At 37.2% G+C, this 14,453-nt stretch overlaps 1 protein-coding gene across 1 annotated transcript in view; it reads right to left on the bottom strand.

The window, feature by feature from the left end:
* Window positions 1-387: 387 nt before the first annotated feature.
* Window positions 388-14,453, bottom strand: part of UBE2U (ubiquitin conjugating enzyme E2 U) — a 41,675-nt gene continuing 27,609 nt past the window's right edge. The window contains exons 7-8 of the mRNA XM_004369016.2: window positions 5,581-5,669; window positions 388-537 (exon numbers count right to left, since the gene is read on the bottom strand). Coding sequence (XP_004369073.1) covers window positions 452-537; window positions 5,581-5,669 — 175 coding nt within the window. The 3' untranslated portion in view covers window positions 388-451. The remainder of the gene's footprint in view (window positions 538-5,580; window positions 5,670-14,453) is intronic.

Raw genomic sequence — 14,453 nt, 5'->3', positions numbered from 1 at the left:
TTGTATTTTACTAAATACTTCCTCATTAGATTTCAAATTTTTGGTTCCTTACTGGGAAGTGTGTAGAAGACGAAAAAATATTTGGAGCTATAAGAAGGATAAAAAACAAGTTGGTGATATACATGTAGTTTTTTTTTTTTTTTTTTTACTATTTCTAAGGTACATGTTGATAAGGATAATGGGAGTAGGAGCGAGAGAATTAATGGGAAGAGTATTGTGGGATTCTTTCACTGTGGCTCATGTCCTATCTCCATCCCTGGCAGCTAATAGGTAGCAAAGATGTTTCCCACCTGGGTTCATATGAAAAGGAAAAATGTTTCTTTTGTTCCTGTGCTTAGAAAAGCGTATAAATTACTATTTCCAAAGGATTTTCTTTCCTCTTATAGTTCAGTTAGAAGAAACGGAATAATAGACACTTCAAGTTAATAGGATTCTAGACACTTCAAGTTACTTACTTTAATCTCCATTCTTTAGGATGTTTTAGATCAATTTTCTTCCGTTTATAATACTTTCCTACGAAATCTGAATCTTGAAGCACTGAAATTAGAGTATTAAAAAAAATGAACTATGCATACATTCGTTAATAATAGTTCAAAGTTTAAAATAATTCACTTCTTAATATGTGGCAATAACATACACTATATAGGTCAAATCATATTATCACTGCTCAGACACTTTCCAAACTTCCTCCTGATATTAGAATTTTGTAATATTGGATATTATTTAAAATAGGTAGACTGTGACTTGGAAATTTTCTCATGATGACATTTGTTGATATATAATGGACTCCAACATATCAATGATAGTGAAAATGGCACAGGACTGGGCAATGTTTTTTTTCTGGTTCACATAAGGTTGCCATGAGTTGCAGCTGACCCTAAGGCAACTAACAAGAAAAACCATATCTTGACCTTGTGTCAGTTTTGTAATCTGTAGTAGAAAAGTGTCCTCTATTGCCCCTTCTTCTTTCCCTATTCTTTCTGAGAATTACTGGGCACTGCTTCTACTCTTGTTTTCTTCACGACATATCTTTTATCCAACGCTGCATAGGTTTATCTGAAATTTTTTTTCCCCACTGCTGGGACTGTAGCACGCGAAGAAATGTAATAGCCTCAACTTGCCTTATCATGTTTTATTTTCTCACATACTATCTCATACTAACCTTAGGACAACTTAAGGCAGGGCAGAATGTAAACTGAGGTGCAAAGAGTTAAGTGACTAGCCTAAATTTACTTAACTGTATATGGCAAAACTAGTATAGGATTAAGGAGTTTGTAATTTCTGACATCATGCTCTTCCCACTAGAGCAGTGGTTCTAAACCTTGGCTGCATATTGTAATCACCTGGGGAGCTTTAAAAACTACTGCTGCCTGGTCCCACTCCCAGAGATTCTGATGTAATTGGTCTGGGGTGTGCCCTTTACACTGGAATTTTTACAAGCTCCTCAGGTGGTTCTAACGAGCAGCCAAGGCTGAGAACCGTTGCATTAGAATTAGATGATATAACCTTTTGCCTCCAAAGGCATTTTCGAGAAACCTGCCCTCATTGCTGGCTTTAAAGACTCAAAGAATGAAAGTCTCCTAGGGTGAAAGCAAGCATCTTCATGATGCTTCAAGCTGTTTGGTCTGTCTTGATGACAGCAAACAAACATCAGGAAGCCTCTGCTCAGTCTTACAGAGTACACTGCTCTGAAGGAATTATTTTCCTCAAACATAAACATTTCCTTATGGGGATCATATTCTGTCATTAAGGCGCTGTTGCCCACAACCATATGTATTGGTTTGTTCTCTGCCAAACCTTTTATTCTATAGTGACGGACAGAGAATAGTGGATCATCAGTATATTTTCCCAGATGATTGCCTATGATTACATACAGTATGAACTAATAATTATAAAAAAACGTACTGCATACACTTCAGAGTTTGAATTTGAACCTCGTGCTATAGAGAGATAACACTTTTATACCATATTGTGGAGGCAGTAGAGTGCGAAGCTAAGAGCAATAAATGTGGAGTCAGAGGATCTGAGTTCAAATTCTGTAGCCACTGCCTACTTGAACTACTACTTCATAGTAGCCGCATTTGTTGAACACTCACATGTGCCAAACCTATGAGGTATGTACTGTGATTATCCTCATTTGACAGATGAGGAAACTAGATAAAGAGAGATTAAGAAAAATATGCAAGGTCACACAGCTAGTAAATGGCAGAGCCACGATTCAACTCAGTCAATCTGGCTCCAGAATTTACCAATGTATGATACTCTCTCTCACATGTGTGAAATTTGATAAATCACTTGACTTTTCTTGGTCTTGGTTTTCTTATCTGTAAAACAGGGTAAAATAATAATAATACCTAGCTCATAGAGTTTATATACCACTATTTATGAATATAAACCCAATCAAAACCAAACCCATTGCTGTCGAGTCGATTCCGACTCATAGTGACCCTACAGGACAGAGTAGAATCGCCCCATAGGGTTTTCAAGGAGCTGCTGGTGGATTCAAACAGCTGATCTTTTTTTGGTTAGCAACTGAACTCTTAACCACTGCGCCACCAGGGCTCCATTCGTGACATACACTAAGTGCTTAATAAATGTTGGTTGAATAAATGAATAAAAGAATGATGAATTGGGAAGGTTTAAAAATGTATTATATGTGAGCACACTCTGTAAATTGCATTGTACAAGAATAAACTTACTGTTATTATAGCACCAATGACTATTATAGATTTGCAGGCATGAAGATATAGATAAGAGTTAATACCAAAAATCAAAATATAACTACACATCACTACTCATAAAAGATAGAGCTCTTAAAAATATGCACGAGTTTAATAATATTTTCAGTGATAAGAATATAACTGTAGAAAATGAAGTTATCAGAGGTTTCTCTTATTACTGCATTGTTGAAGAAACGTTCTATAATCTAAAAGCTTCATCTTTATTATTGCCAGGAAATTAGGCTGTTAAAAAAGATAGTAATGGATCATCCAGCTGAACTATCCAAAGACAAAATGGCCAGCAGCACATGTAAGGTTTACATCTAATTTTTTAAAATTAAGTGCTGGTTATTATCGAAAAAAACCTCTTGAAACATTCACATAACAACCCCCTCAGGGAAGAAGAGGCAGGGTGATTGTGAAATCTGGCACCAAGTGCTATAATCAAAGCCTCAGAAATTCTTCTGGGCTAGAGATAACCATTACCAGCTACTGCCTTCAAAGAGAGGGATGAACTATAAACTAGGTTAGTGACAGATGTAGAAGCAACACAAAATTAAACATTTTGGGGTCAAACTCTTCTGAGGAAGAAACTGAGAAAGAACTTAATTGTTGTTTACGGTAAGACACTCCTTCCCTCCTTGTCTTATGCTTTGGCATGTGCTCTTTTTTCTTCTTATTATTTAAGTACCATCCTGTAACCATCTGTTTGTTTTTTAGTTGGAGTATTTTGACACCGAGTTGCTCCCTAGAGTGTGCTAATGTCTGTCAGCACCGTGTGTGTGCATTAAGGGCCATCACCTCTTGGAACTCATTTGAGTTCCTCAGTGCCTCACACGTAGTAGGTGCTCAAAACATGTTTACTGAATTCGGTAAGCAGCACCCAGTCACAAATCTTTGGATGAAGTAAACATTCATATATCCTTGTATCAAAAATATTTTTTTTATATTGATAGAGCTGCCAAAGACCTTAAGCAACTTTTCTTAACCACTGATGTATGAGTAAGGGAGAAGGCAATGGGTGATTGCCAAACAAATTAATAATTAACGCCCTGCAAGAACATTTGATTCTTAATGATCTCAAGTAAAAATACGCTTTATATCTTTGTGTGTATATATATATATATATATAAATCTGTCGCCAACCAGTCGATTCCGACTCATAGCGACCATATAGGACAGAGTAGAACTGCCCCACAGGGTTTCCAAGGCTGTAATCTTTATGGAAGCAGACTATCACACCTTTCTCCCACGGAGCGACTGGTGGATTCAAACTGCTGACCTTTCAGTTAGCAGCTGAGCTCTAACCATTGTGATACCAGGGCTCCTGTATATATCTATATATATTTGTTAAGCTCTTACCACTATTTGCCTTGATTTATGCCTTAATAAAACTACTATTTTGTGTGTGATATTTTGTTCCCTTGCAACCAATTGGGAGACTGTCACAAAGATTCAACGAGATACAAAGGGGCCCCAAATGAAGGGAATAGTCATAGGAGTGGAAAAGAAGCATTCATGGAGTTGCAGCAGATAAAATCAACAAGGTTTAATGAGGGAGATAAAGAAGCGTAGGGTAACTTCTATGATCCTGGCTTGGGCAAGTCGCTGCAAGAATGGTGATCTACCACTAACCAAGAGAAGTAATAAAGGAGGAAGGGCAGGTTTTAGGGGGAAGATCATGAATTCAGTTTGGGGCATCTTAAGTATGAGATGTCTGTAACATGTGTAGCTGAGATGTCCAATGCACAGTTGTAAGTATGTGTATAGAATTCAGAAGAGAGGTCTGGCTAGAGATGTAGCTTTTAGGATCACTGGACTGTAGAGTAATGAAAACCATGGCAGTGGATGAGGTCCTCCAGAAATAGTGCAGAGAGAGGACTGAATGAAGAAGGAATTGCTAAGGAAAGAGGCAGAGGAGCGCTCAGACAGGAGGAGGGGAACCATGAGCATAAGATGTCTTGTAAGTCAAGAAAGGTGTAGCTGATGAGAGTTCAAGTCAGGTAAGGACTAAAAAGTAATCACTGAATCTGGGAATTAGGAAGTCACTGGTAACTTTAGAATGTACCATTTTAGCAGATGGCTGAGGCAAAATCACATTTCAGTAAGCATGTGTGGACTGGGGAAACTTCTCCGATCCAAATAATGAAATAGTACTCTGAAGATCCGATTAAATAGGACCAGGAAGTTATCCAGCTGTCTCATTTTGTCTTTTTAGTTCCTAATGTATGATGGTAAAAATTCCCCCGAGTGGCACAAGTGATTTGTGATAGAACCTACCCAGTAGCTCCGTGGAAGAACTGCTTCCACAAAGATTACAACCAAGAAAACCTCATGGAGCGGTTCTACTCTCTAACACACAGGGTCACCATGAATCAGAATCGACTTGACAGCAATGGGTGTTGGTATGATGGCAACAGATGTTTTTCTCCTCTGAGACTGATATAATTGAGCAGCCCTAGCTAGGTTCATAGGTTTTCTTGCTGTCTTTCTACTTAATACTTTTTCTAGCTTAGAGGATAATTAGGCTTAGAATAAAAAAGGTTTCCTCCTGCTGTGAAGGCTTCTTTCTAGGGTGAAGGGAGTAAAGTAAACTTCATAAGATTGAGAACTTCATCTTTTATTCCTCCAATTGCTTATCTTTCCTTTTGGCTTTTAATCAGACTTCAGTCCAGGGTTCAATACAAAAGAGGATCTAAATTAATACTTGTTGAATGAATAAATGTACAGAGCCAACAGAAACGTTTATCACCCTCACACTGCAAATATGTGTCAATTAGTCTTTGAAAGCAAGACAAGCTGAGAATAACTGAGATTAGTATATACCAGAAGGACATAGGATAAGGCTAGATCACCTTACCTGGAGTTCTGTAATATTCTGTGGCTTTTGACGTGGCTATTACAGACCATGTCTTGTAGTAATCATTAAATGAAATAGCTTTAACTGATCTGGAAATATTAATTAAAATCAGACAATAAGTAGTTTACAAATTTTATTTTTAAAATTATTTTATCAGAGTATACTGTTCAGAGAGCAATATCTTGTCACAAGACGTTAGACCAATTTGCAAATTTTATGGTATATCTAACATATTCATTTCAACACTAGAAAATCAAATCACATATGAGAACATCTGTTCAAATCATTTTTCAATAATGAATGTAAATGTGTACCCATGTGTACATCATGAAAAGGAAAATATAAGTTTAAATTATCTATCTGTCATGACTCACATTAAAAAAGATCTTTAGGAAAAGTATTGTATCTATAAGTTTTCTCATTCTACAATAAAAAATTTTCTTAAATGTCTATTCCAAATTTTAGTAAAATCACGTTTACTTTCTTTTTATCATAAGGAGAGAATAAAAGCATCAGAATTGAGATTGGTTTAATTTTACATAGACTATGGCCACTTTCAAAGGGGGGAAAACAGTACTTTTCTAATATTCCTGCCTATACTTTTCCTTCCCTGTACTAAATATTACTATGTCCTAATAGGATAGCAAAGATTGTTATAAAGTGTTAAACAGGAACTAAAAAGGAGTCAAATAACTGTATTTCCAGCTTTTTTTTCCTACAAACCAAAAAAAATTATTCTGGTTATATATATATATGTTATATATATATTTATGTTATATGTATAAAACATAAAATTTTCCATTTTAACCATTCTTAAGTGTACAATTGAGAAGTAGTTTTTATGTTCACAATATTGTGAAACTATCACCACTACCTGGTTCTAAACTTTTCATCACCCCAAACAGAAACTCCGTACCTACAAATTTTTTTAAAACAGAGATTCTCAACACTCTATAAACAAAACCTCACTTTGGGATATTTTTCAGACATGTGAAATCATCAATTAACTGGCTTAAATAGATGTCTAGATATCAAATCTTAAAGACCTTATGCCTGTTTTCCAATTTAAATTCCTAGCTCTTTGGAGAAAGAAGCAACTTTTCACTTAGAACAAATAAATTAGCTTTAATTTTTTAGGTAAATTCTAGGAACTGTAAAGTAAGTATTTGACTCAATTTTCAAATTAATGGGGGCAATATGGAAATGTGTTAATACATTCATTTATTTAAACCACAATTACTGAGACCTAATTTTAATACTAGTATTTTTCAAATGTTTTATTACTTTTACAATCACACTTAAGTAGAAATCTGAAACTTGGTAAAGATAAATTAATCATTACTATTATTGCTTCCAGAGCTTCATGCAGTGCTTTATACTACTAAATGATATACTAAACTAACATTAATTTGCCAACTAAATGTTTTCGGCATTTGGCGACCGAGGTAACAAAATGAAAGGCTGCATTATATCTCCTGCATGAAAAAGCTTGTGATCAATTTGCTGTCACAGATCATTTAGCAGACAACAATGACCCAAGAGGAAGGAAACTGTCAACACACTGTCTAGCGAAAAAAAATACACCATCTTCAGGCACAATCGTCTCCATTGTTTTTTGTCTGTTTGAGGACGACCCATGACCCTCTCCCTTCCCAAGGGTGTCCTGTTCAATTTCAAACTGTTAGCCTTCAGGGGTTTTCTTTTTTTTTTTTTCCCCCAGAACAATTAAAAATATTACCCTAAAAGGTATAACTGTGGTTGAGTTTGGATATACAAAGCTGAATGTCTTAAACATTGGTGAATATTTGCATTTTCAATTCTATAAAGGAAACAGCTCCTTAAAATGAGAGAATAGTAACTACATTTTACTATTATTTAACTAAACTACTAAGCCTACAGGGATATATACCTACAGTGTAAAAAAAACGCATGTGTTTACACTTTCAACCAATAATAGAAATTTATTGAGTATTATTATTGGCATTATGAATATAAAAAAGTAGAAGACATAATTTTAAACCGAATAGAGCTTATTATCCTGTTGGGAAAATAAGATATATAACTAGACTATTAAATAGAACAGCTTTAGATACTAACATAATAAAGTACACATCATTTAGCACAGACATTTGGAGAATACAATTATGGATATTTCTTTTGCAGTAGTAATAAGTACAAAAGAAGTTGGAGGATGGAGATAAGACTGTGTCTTGAAGCCATTAGAAAAAGAGTCACTTGGGATATGGGACTTCAAAAAAGGAAGGAGCATTCTAGGCCAGTGTCTTAGTCATCCAGTGCTGCTATAACAGAAATTACCACAAGTGGATAGCTTCAACGAAGAGAAATTTATTCTCTCACAGTCTAGTAGGTTACAAGTCCAAATTCAGGGCGTCAGCTCCAGGGGAAGGCGTTCTCTTTTGGCTCTGGAGGAAGGTCCTTGTCATCAGTCTTCCCTTGTTCTGGGAGCATCTGACTGCAGAAACCTCAGGTCCAGAGGACGTGCTCTGCTCCGGGCACTGCTTTCTTGGTGGTATGAGGACACCAACTCTCCACTTGCTTCCCTTTCCTTTTATCTCTTGTAAGATAAAAGGTGGTGCAGGCCACATCCCAGCGAAACTCCCTTTACATTGGATCAGGGATGGGATTTTAGTAAGGGTGTTACAATCTTACCCTAATCTTCTTTAACATAAAATTACAAAATGGAGAACAACCACAAAATACTTTGAATCATGGCCCAGCCAATTGACACACACATTTTTTGAGGGACATAATTCAATCCATGACAGCCAGGGAAACAGTATTAGCAATAGCTTACATGGGAACGTACATATAGAGGCTATTGGAGGAAGGAATGATAGTAAAGAGACAATTGACCAGAGTGAAGAGTTCCAAATTCAGAGGAGTGGGAATTTGATAAAGCAAGTGAAATCAGACAATGCGGGGCCATCAAATTTAGGCAAAGGACAGGTTAGAGTTGATTCAGTAGACTTGATTCATTAGGTCATAGAGAGCCAATAGAACTTCTTGAATAAAGCAAATAAATTATGAAATCAGTGTCTGAACAAGAGTTTACTCTGGCATTAGTACATGGGGTGGATAATATAAGGGAGATTACATGTGGAGGACCAGTTAGGGAACAAATGCAGGAGATACTGAGAGCTAATGCTAGGGTCAGAGCAAAGGTTACAAAGGGGAGGAGGTGAATCTAAGAGACAATGCGAATGAATTGACAGAATGGATTGCTTGATAGGGTATGAAAGGTTAAGAAATTTGAGGGTCAAATATTCTAAAGCATGGAAGAAGTTTTGCTATTAATAGAAAGTATCAAGTGAAAGTGAAGTAAAAGACGAGTTTGATTTCAGACATGGGTTTTAGGTGATGATAAGACAGGCAAGTGGAAATGGCCTTTAGGTGTGTGATTAAGAAACTGAGACTGGAAAGAAGAGATTGGGGTAAATCAACCTAAAGGCTGATAGATGAAGCCATTAGGAAAACAAACTCCAAAGGATTAACTGTTTAGAAAAGAAAGAGCAGAATCCAATTCACAGTTCAGAGGAGCCAGTGAAAGAAACAGAAAGAATCATTAAGGGTAAAAGAGATTCAGAGGAGTGCCATTTCATGGAAGTAACATCTAGCCATAAGCAAAGCCTAAATCTCTGGATGGAATCTTCCTGTCCATCGTGATCTAGTTGTGTACTGTCATGGCTAAAAGTACAGGCTCTGGAATCATCCGGCCTGGGTTAAAACACACTCTAGTATCACTACTTATTAGCTGTGTGAGCCAGGGCAAGTTACCTGACTTTCTATGCTTGTTTTCTCATCTATAAAACTAAGAGTTAGAACTTTCTCATGTGGTTGTTGTGAACATTCGATGACCCTAATGCATGAAAAGAGTCAAGCAGGAAGTTTAGCACCTAGTCAGTGTCAGCTGGGCTTCTCAATTGCCTTGGATTAGTACCTCATGATGTCTCTCCTGCAAATGCTAACAGTTCTCTAATTGTTTGCCTATGCTCAGTCTCTCCCTATTCCAGGTTATCACCCTTCTTCTTAAAAACCACTTTTGGCTATCTAATTCTATAGGATGAAGTCTAAACACTTTCAAACAGAATCCAAGACTCTTCACCATCTGGCCATTTCCAGCCTTTTCTTCGTTATTCATCCCCACATCTACAGACTCCATTACACAGAACTTCCTGCCATTCCTAAACTTACCGTAATATCACACTTCTGTATCTGCACAAGCAGTTTTATCTAGAAAATCTTTTCTGTGTCTGTGAAATTCCTACTCATCAAGATTCAGTTCCAGTAAAAATATTATCTTCTCTATGAAGATTGTTGTAAATGGACATTGTGGTTGCCTCCCCAACAGAAATTCCATTCTTTCCCCCCATTACATAGAAGCCATGTGGTCTGAATGAGACTGATCCCACACCTAGTTCTAAACCAGGGGCCTGATGGGTTCAGGGCTGTCTGACCATGGTGATTAGTTTAGGGACCTCAAATGATCTAATCAGAGTGAAGCTTACTGTAGCTTTCTAAGCGTGTCTTAATATCTGGGAGTGTAAGTTCTCTAACTTTGTTCTTCTATACTGACATGGTTATTCCAGGCCTTTTATATTTCTATATACATTTTAGAACTAGCTTGTCAATTTCCAGGAAAAGAAAAAGTGCTGAGATTTTGGTTGGGGTTGAATGGAATCTATAAATTTGGGAAGAATTGACATTGTATTAATATTGAGTCTTTCCCAAACCACAAATACTGTGTCTGTCTCTTATTTATTTAGGTCTTTTAAACTTTCTCCCAGAAATATTTTGTGGTTTTCAGTCCAGAGGTCTTATGCATTTTTGTTACATTTTGGTGCTCTCGTAAGTGGTATTTTAAAATTTCATTTTCTATTTGTTGATTGTTAGTATATAAAATAACCGATTTTTAAATCTTTACCTAGTATCCATGGTCCTTGCTAAATTCACTTACTAATTTTCATGCTTTTATACTTAATTGAATTTCACTATGTACACAATTGTGTTCTCTGTGAATAAAGATGGTTTTATTTCACCCTTTCTAACCTTTATAACTTTTATTTCTTTTCAACCTGATTGCACTGACTAGAACCTCCAGTACAATCTTGAACAGAAGTGATAGTGGACATGCTTATCTTGTTCCTAAACTCAAGGGAAAAGCACTTTACACTTCACATTTAAGTATGAAGCTGGCTGTTGGATTTTTATACATTCCCTTTCTTGTACTAAAGGATTTCCCTTCTACTTCTAGTATTCTGAGAATTTTTATCATGAATGGGTTATAAATGTCAACAAATACTTTTTCTGAATTCACTGAGATAATTTTATGGTTTTCCCCTTTATTTGGTTAATGTGGTCATTGACAGTGATTAATTTATTAAAGTTAAACCAATCTTAAAGTCCCTGTGTGGCCCAAATGATTTGAACTTGACTGGTAATCAAAAGTTAGCAATTTGAACCCACTCAGTGGCACCTTGGAAGAAAAGGCCTGGTAATCTGTTTCCATAAAGATTGTTGTCTTTAGATGCTGTCAAATCAGTTCTGACTCATAGCGACCCTATTTACAACAGTATGAAATGCTGCCTGGTCCTGCATCAGCCTCTCAATCATTGTTATGCTTGAGCCCACTGTTGCAGCCACTGTGTCAATCCAGCGTGTACAGCATCTTCCTCTTTTTCACTGACCCTCTATTTTACCAAGCATGATGTCCTTCTCCAGGGAATGGTCCCTCTTGATAACATGTCCAAAGCATGTAAGACAAAATCTCATCATCCTAGCTTCTAAGCAGCATTCTGGCTGTACTTCTTTCAAGACAGATTTGTTTTTCTGGCAGTCCCCGGTTGTCTTAGTCATCTAGTGCTGCTATAACAGAAATACCACAAGTGGATGGCTTTAACAAAGAGAAATTTATTCTCTCACAGTCCAGTAAGCTACAAGTCCAAATTCAGGGTGTCAGCTCCAGGGGAACACTTTCTCTGTTGGCTCTGGAGGAAGGTCCGTGTCAGCAATCTTCCCTTGGTCTGGGAGCTTCTTTGCACAGGAACCTCAGGTCCAAATGACATGCTCTGCTCCTGGCACTGCCTTCTTGATGGTATAAGGTTCTCATGTCTCTCTGCTCACTTTTCTCTCTTATATCTCAAAAGAGACTGGCTTAAGACACTACCTAATCTTGTAGACCTCAACAATATAACTGCTGCTAATCCATTTTATTACGTCATAGTGATAGCATTTACAACACATAGGGAAATCACATCAGATGTTAAAATGGTAGACAATCATACAATACTGAGAATCATGACCTTCCCAAGTTGATACATTTTTGGGGGGACATAATTTAATCCATGACAATGGTATGTTAAATATTCTTCGCCAACACCATAAAGGCATCAATTCTTCTTCAGTCTTCCTTATTCACTGTTCAGCTTTCGCATCCATATGAGGGAACTGAAAGTGCCATGGCTTGGATCAGGCACACCTTAGTCTTTAAAGTGACATCTTTGATGTTCAACACTTTAAAGAGGTCTTTTGCAGCAGATTTACTCAAGGCAGTGCAACGTTTGATTTCTCGACTGCTGCTTCCATGGGTGTTGATCATGGATCCAAATAAAATGAAATCCTTGACAACTTCAATCTTTTCTCCATTTATCATGATGTTGCTTATTGGTCCAGTTGTGAGAATTTTTGTTTTCTTTATGTTGAGGGGTAATCCATACTGAAGGCTGTGGTCTTTGATCTTCATCAGTAAGTGCTTTAAGTCCTCTTCACTTTCAGCAAACAAGGTTGTGTCATCTGCATATCGCAGGTTGTTAATGAGTCTTTCTTCAATCCTGATGCCCTGTTCTTCTTCATACAGTCCAGCTTCTCTGATTATCTGCTCAGCATACAGATTGAATAAGTATGGTGAAAGGATACAACCCTGATGAACACCTTTCCTGACTTTAAACCATGCAGTATCCCCTTGTTCTGTTCCAACAACTGCCTCTTGATCTATGTACAGGTTCCTCATGAGCATAACTAAGTGTTCTGCAATTCCCATTCTTCGCAATGTTATCCATAATTTGTTATGATCTACACAGTTATCATATGTTATCAGGAGGGATCAGTCCCTTGAAAAGGACATAACACTTGGTAAAGTAGAGGGTCAGTGTAAAAGAGGAAGACCCTCACTGAGATGAATTGACACAGTGGCTGTAACAATGCACTCAAGCATAACAACGATTGTAAGGATGGTGTAGAACCAGGCAGTATTTTGTACTGTTGTACATAGGGTCGCTATGAGTTGGAACCAACTCGATGGCACCTGACAAAAAAAAAACAACATTGACCTACACAAAATTCTTTATTTATACCCTAAAACCTGTGTCTTTTCTGATCTCCCCCATCTCAGTAAATGATTGCACTGCTCACAGCGCAAACCAAAATCTAGTCATTATCCTTAATTCTACTTTCTCTCACATACCACATCTGATCAGTTAAGGCTTCTTCAAACTATATTTTTAATTTATTTACTTTATTCACTTTTATCCCTTTCCATATCTATGCCTCCAATCCTAGTCCAAACCACCATCTCTCCCCTGCTCTAATGAAATATCTTACTAAATTCTTCTTCTTTTGTATCCCTCACAACATATTTCCCACACAGCAGCTAAAGTAGTGCTTTTTAAATGTAAATCTGATTATATTCAAATTCCCACCACAAGTATAATAAAATCCAAATTCCTTCCCAGGTTTATAAAGCCCTAAGTGATCTGGCCCCTTCCTACTTCTCTTACTTCATCGTCTACCCTGATTGGCTTACTCCTTTGCCATGTTCCAGCTACACTGGTCTTTTTCTGATCCTCTAACACACCATGCTTTTATCCAATTTAGGGTCTTTGCATTATTTATTCCCTCTGCTTAGAATGCTCCTCTCCTAAAGTTTGCATGGAAGATTCCTTATAATTTATATCCCAGCTTAAACATCACCTCTTCAGAGAAATCTTTATTAATCACTTAGGTAGCCAGCCAGCTACTCATATTACCATAGTCAATTCTCTTTATAATACTTTTTAATATGTTTCTTATTTACTAACTTTTGTGCTTATGTTCTATCTTATACTTTCTCAGTAAAAGCAAGAGGATGTACCCTTCTTACTCACCACTCTACTCCTTGTATTTTATTGTGTATGATGCTTTATAAGGAGTCCTGATGTGCAATGATTAAGCGCTTGACTGTTAAATGAAAGGTTGGCGGTTTAAATCCACCTAGTGGCTCTGTGGAGCCCTGATGGTGAAGTGGTTAAGAGCTCAGGCTGCTAACCAAAAGGATGGCAGTTCAAATCCACCAGCCACTCCCTGGAAACCTTACGGGGCAGTTCTACTCTGTCCTATAGGGTCACTATGAGTTGGAATCCACGCGATGGCACACAACAACAACGAAGTAGCTCTGCAGGAGAAAGACCTAGCAATCTGCTCCTGTGAGGATTATAGCCTAGAAAATCCTGTAGGGCTGTTCTACTCTGTCACATGGGGTCACTATGAGTCTAAATGACTTAATGACCCTTAAAACAACAATGTCCCACTACTGAATCCCAAACTACTGTACTACTCACAAACAGAAGCCACTTATGTTACCTAATTTTATTCATCTTTCATATAAGGCCAGTCAGGGAAACATGAGCTGAAGCATTACTTCAACGTTAGCTGGTGGTTTTCTGTATCTCATTGAGTGAGGAAATGCTCAAGGACAAAATGCTGCAGAACCATATATAAGAGTATAGGCCTATACATTGCTCAAGTGTTAATGGCTGAATTACCACATTGTTAGGTTGTCTCTCAAATGATGCAATGGCTTTCGCCCTAACTCTATTTTC

This window comes from Trichechus manatus, unplaced genomic scaffold, assembly GCF_000243295.1.
Source record: "Trichechus manatus latirostris isolate Lorelei unplaced genomic scaffold, TriManLat1.0 scaffold00003, whole genome shotgun sequence".
Classification (NCBI taxonomy): domain Eukaryota; kingdom Metazoa; phylum Chordata; class Mammalia; order Sirenia; family Trichechidae; genus Trichechus; species Trichechus manatus.
Note: the sequence above shows the minus strand (reverse complement) of the source record. Positions and strands in the feature narration are given on the sequence as shown.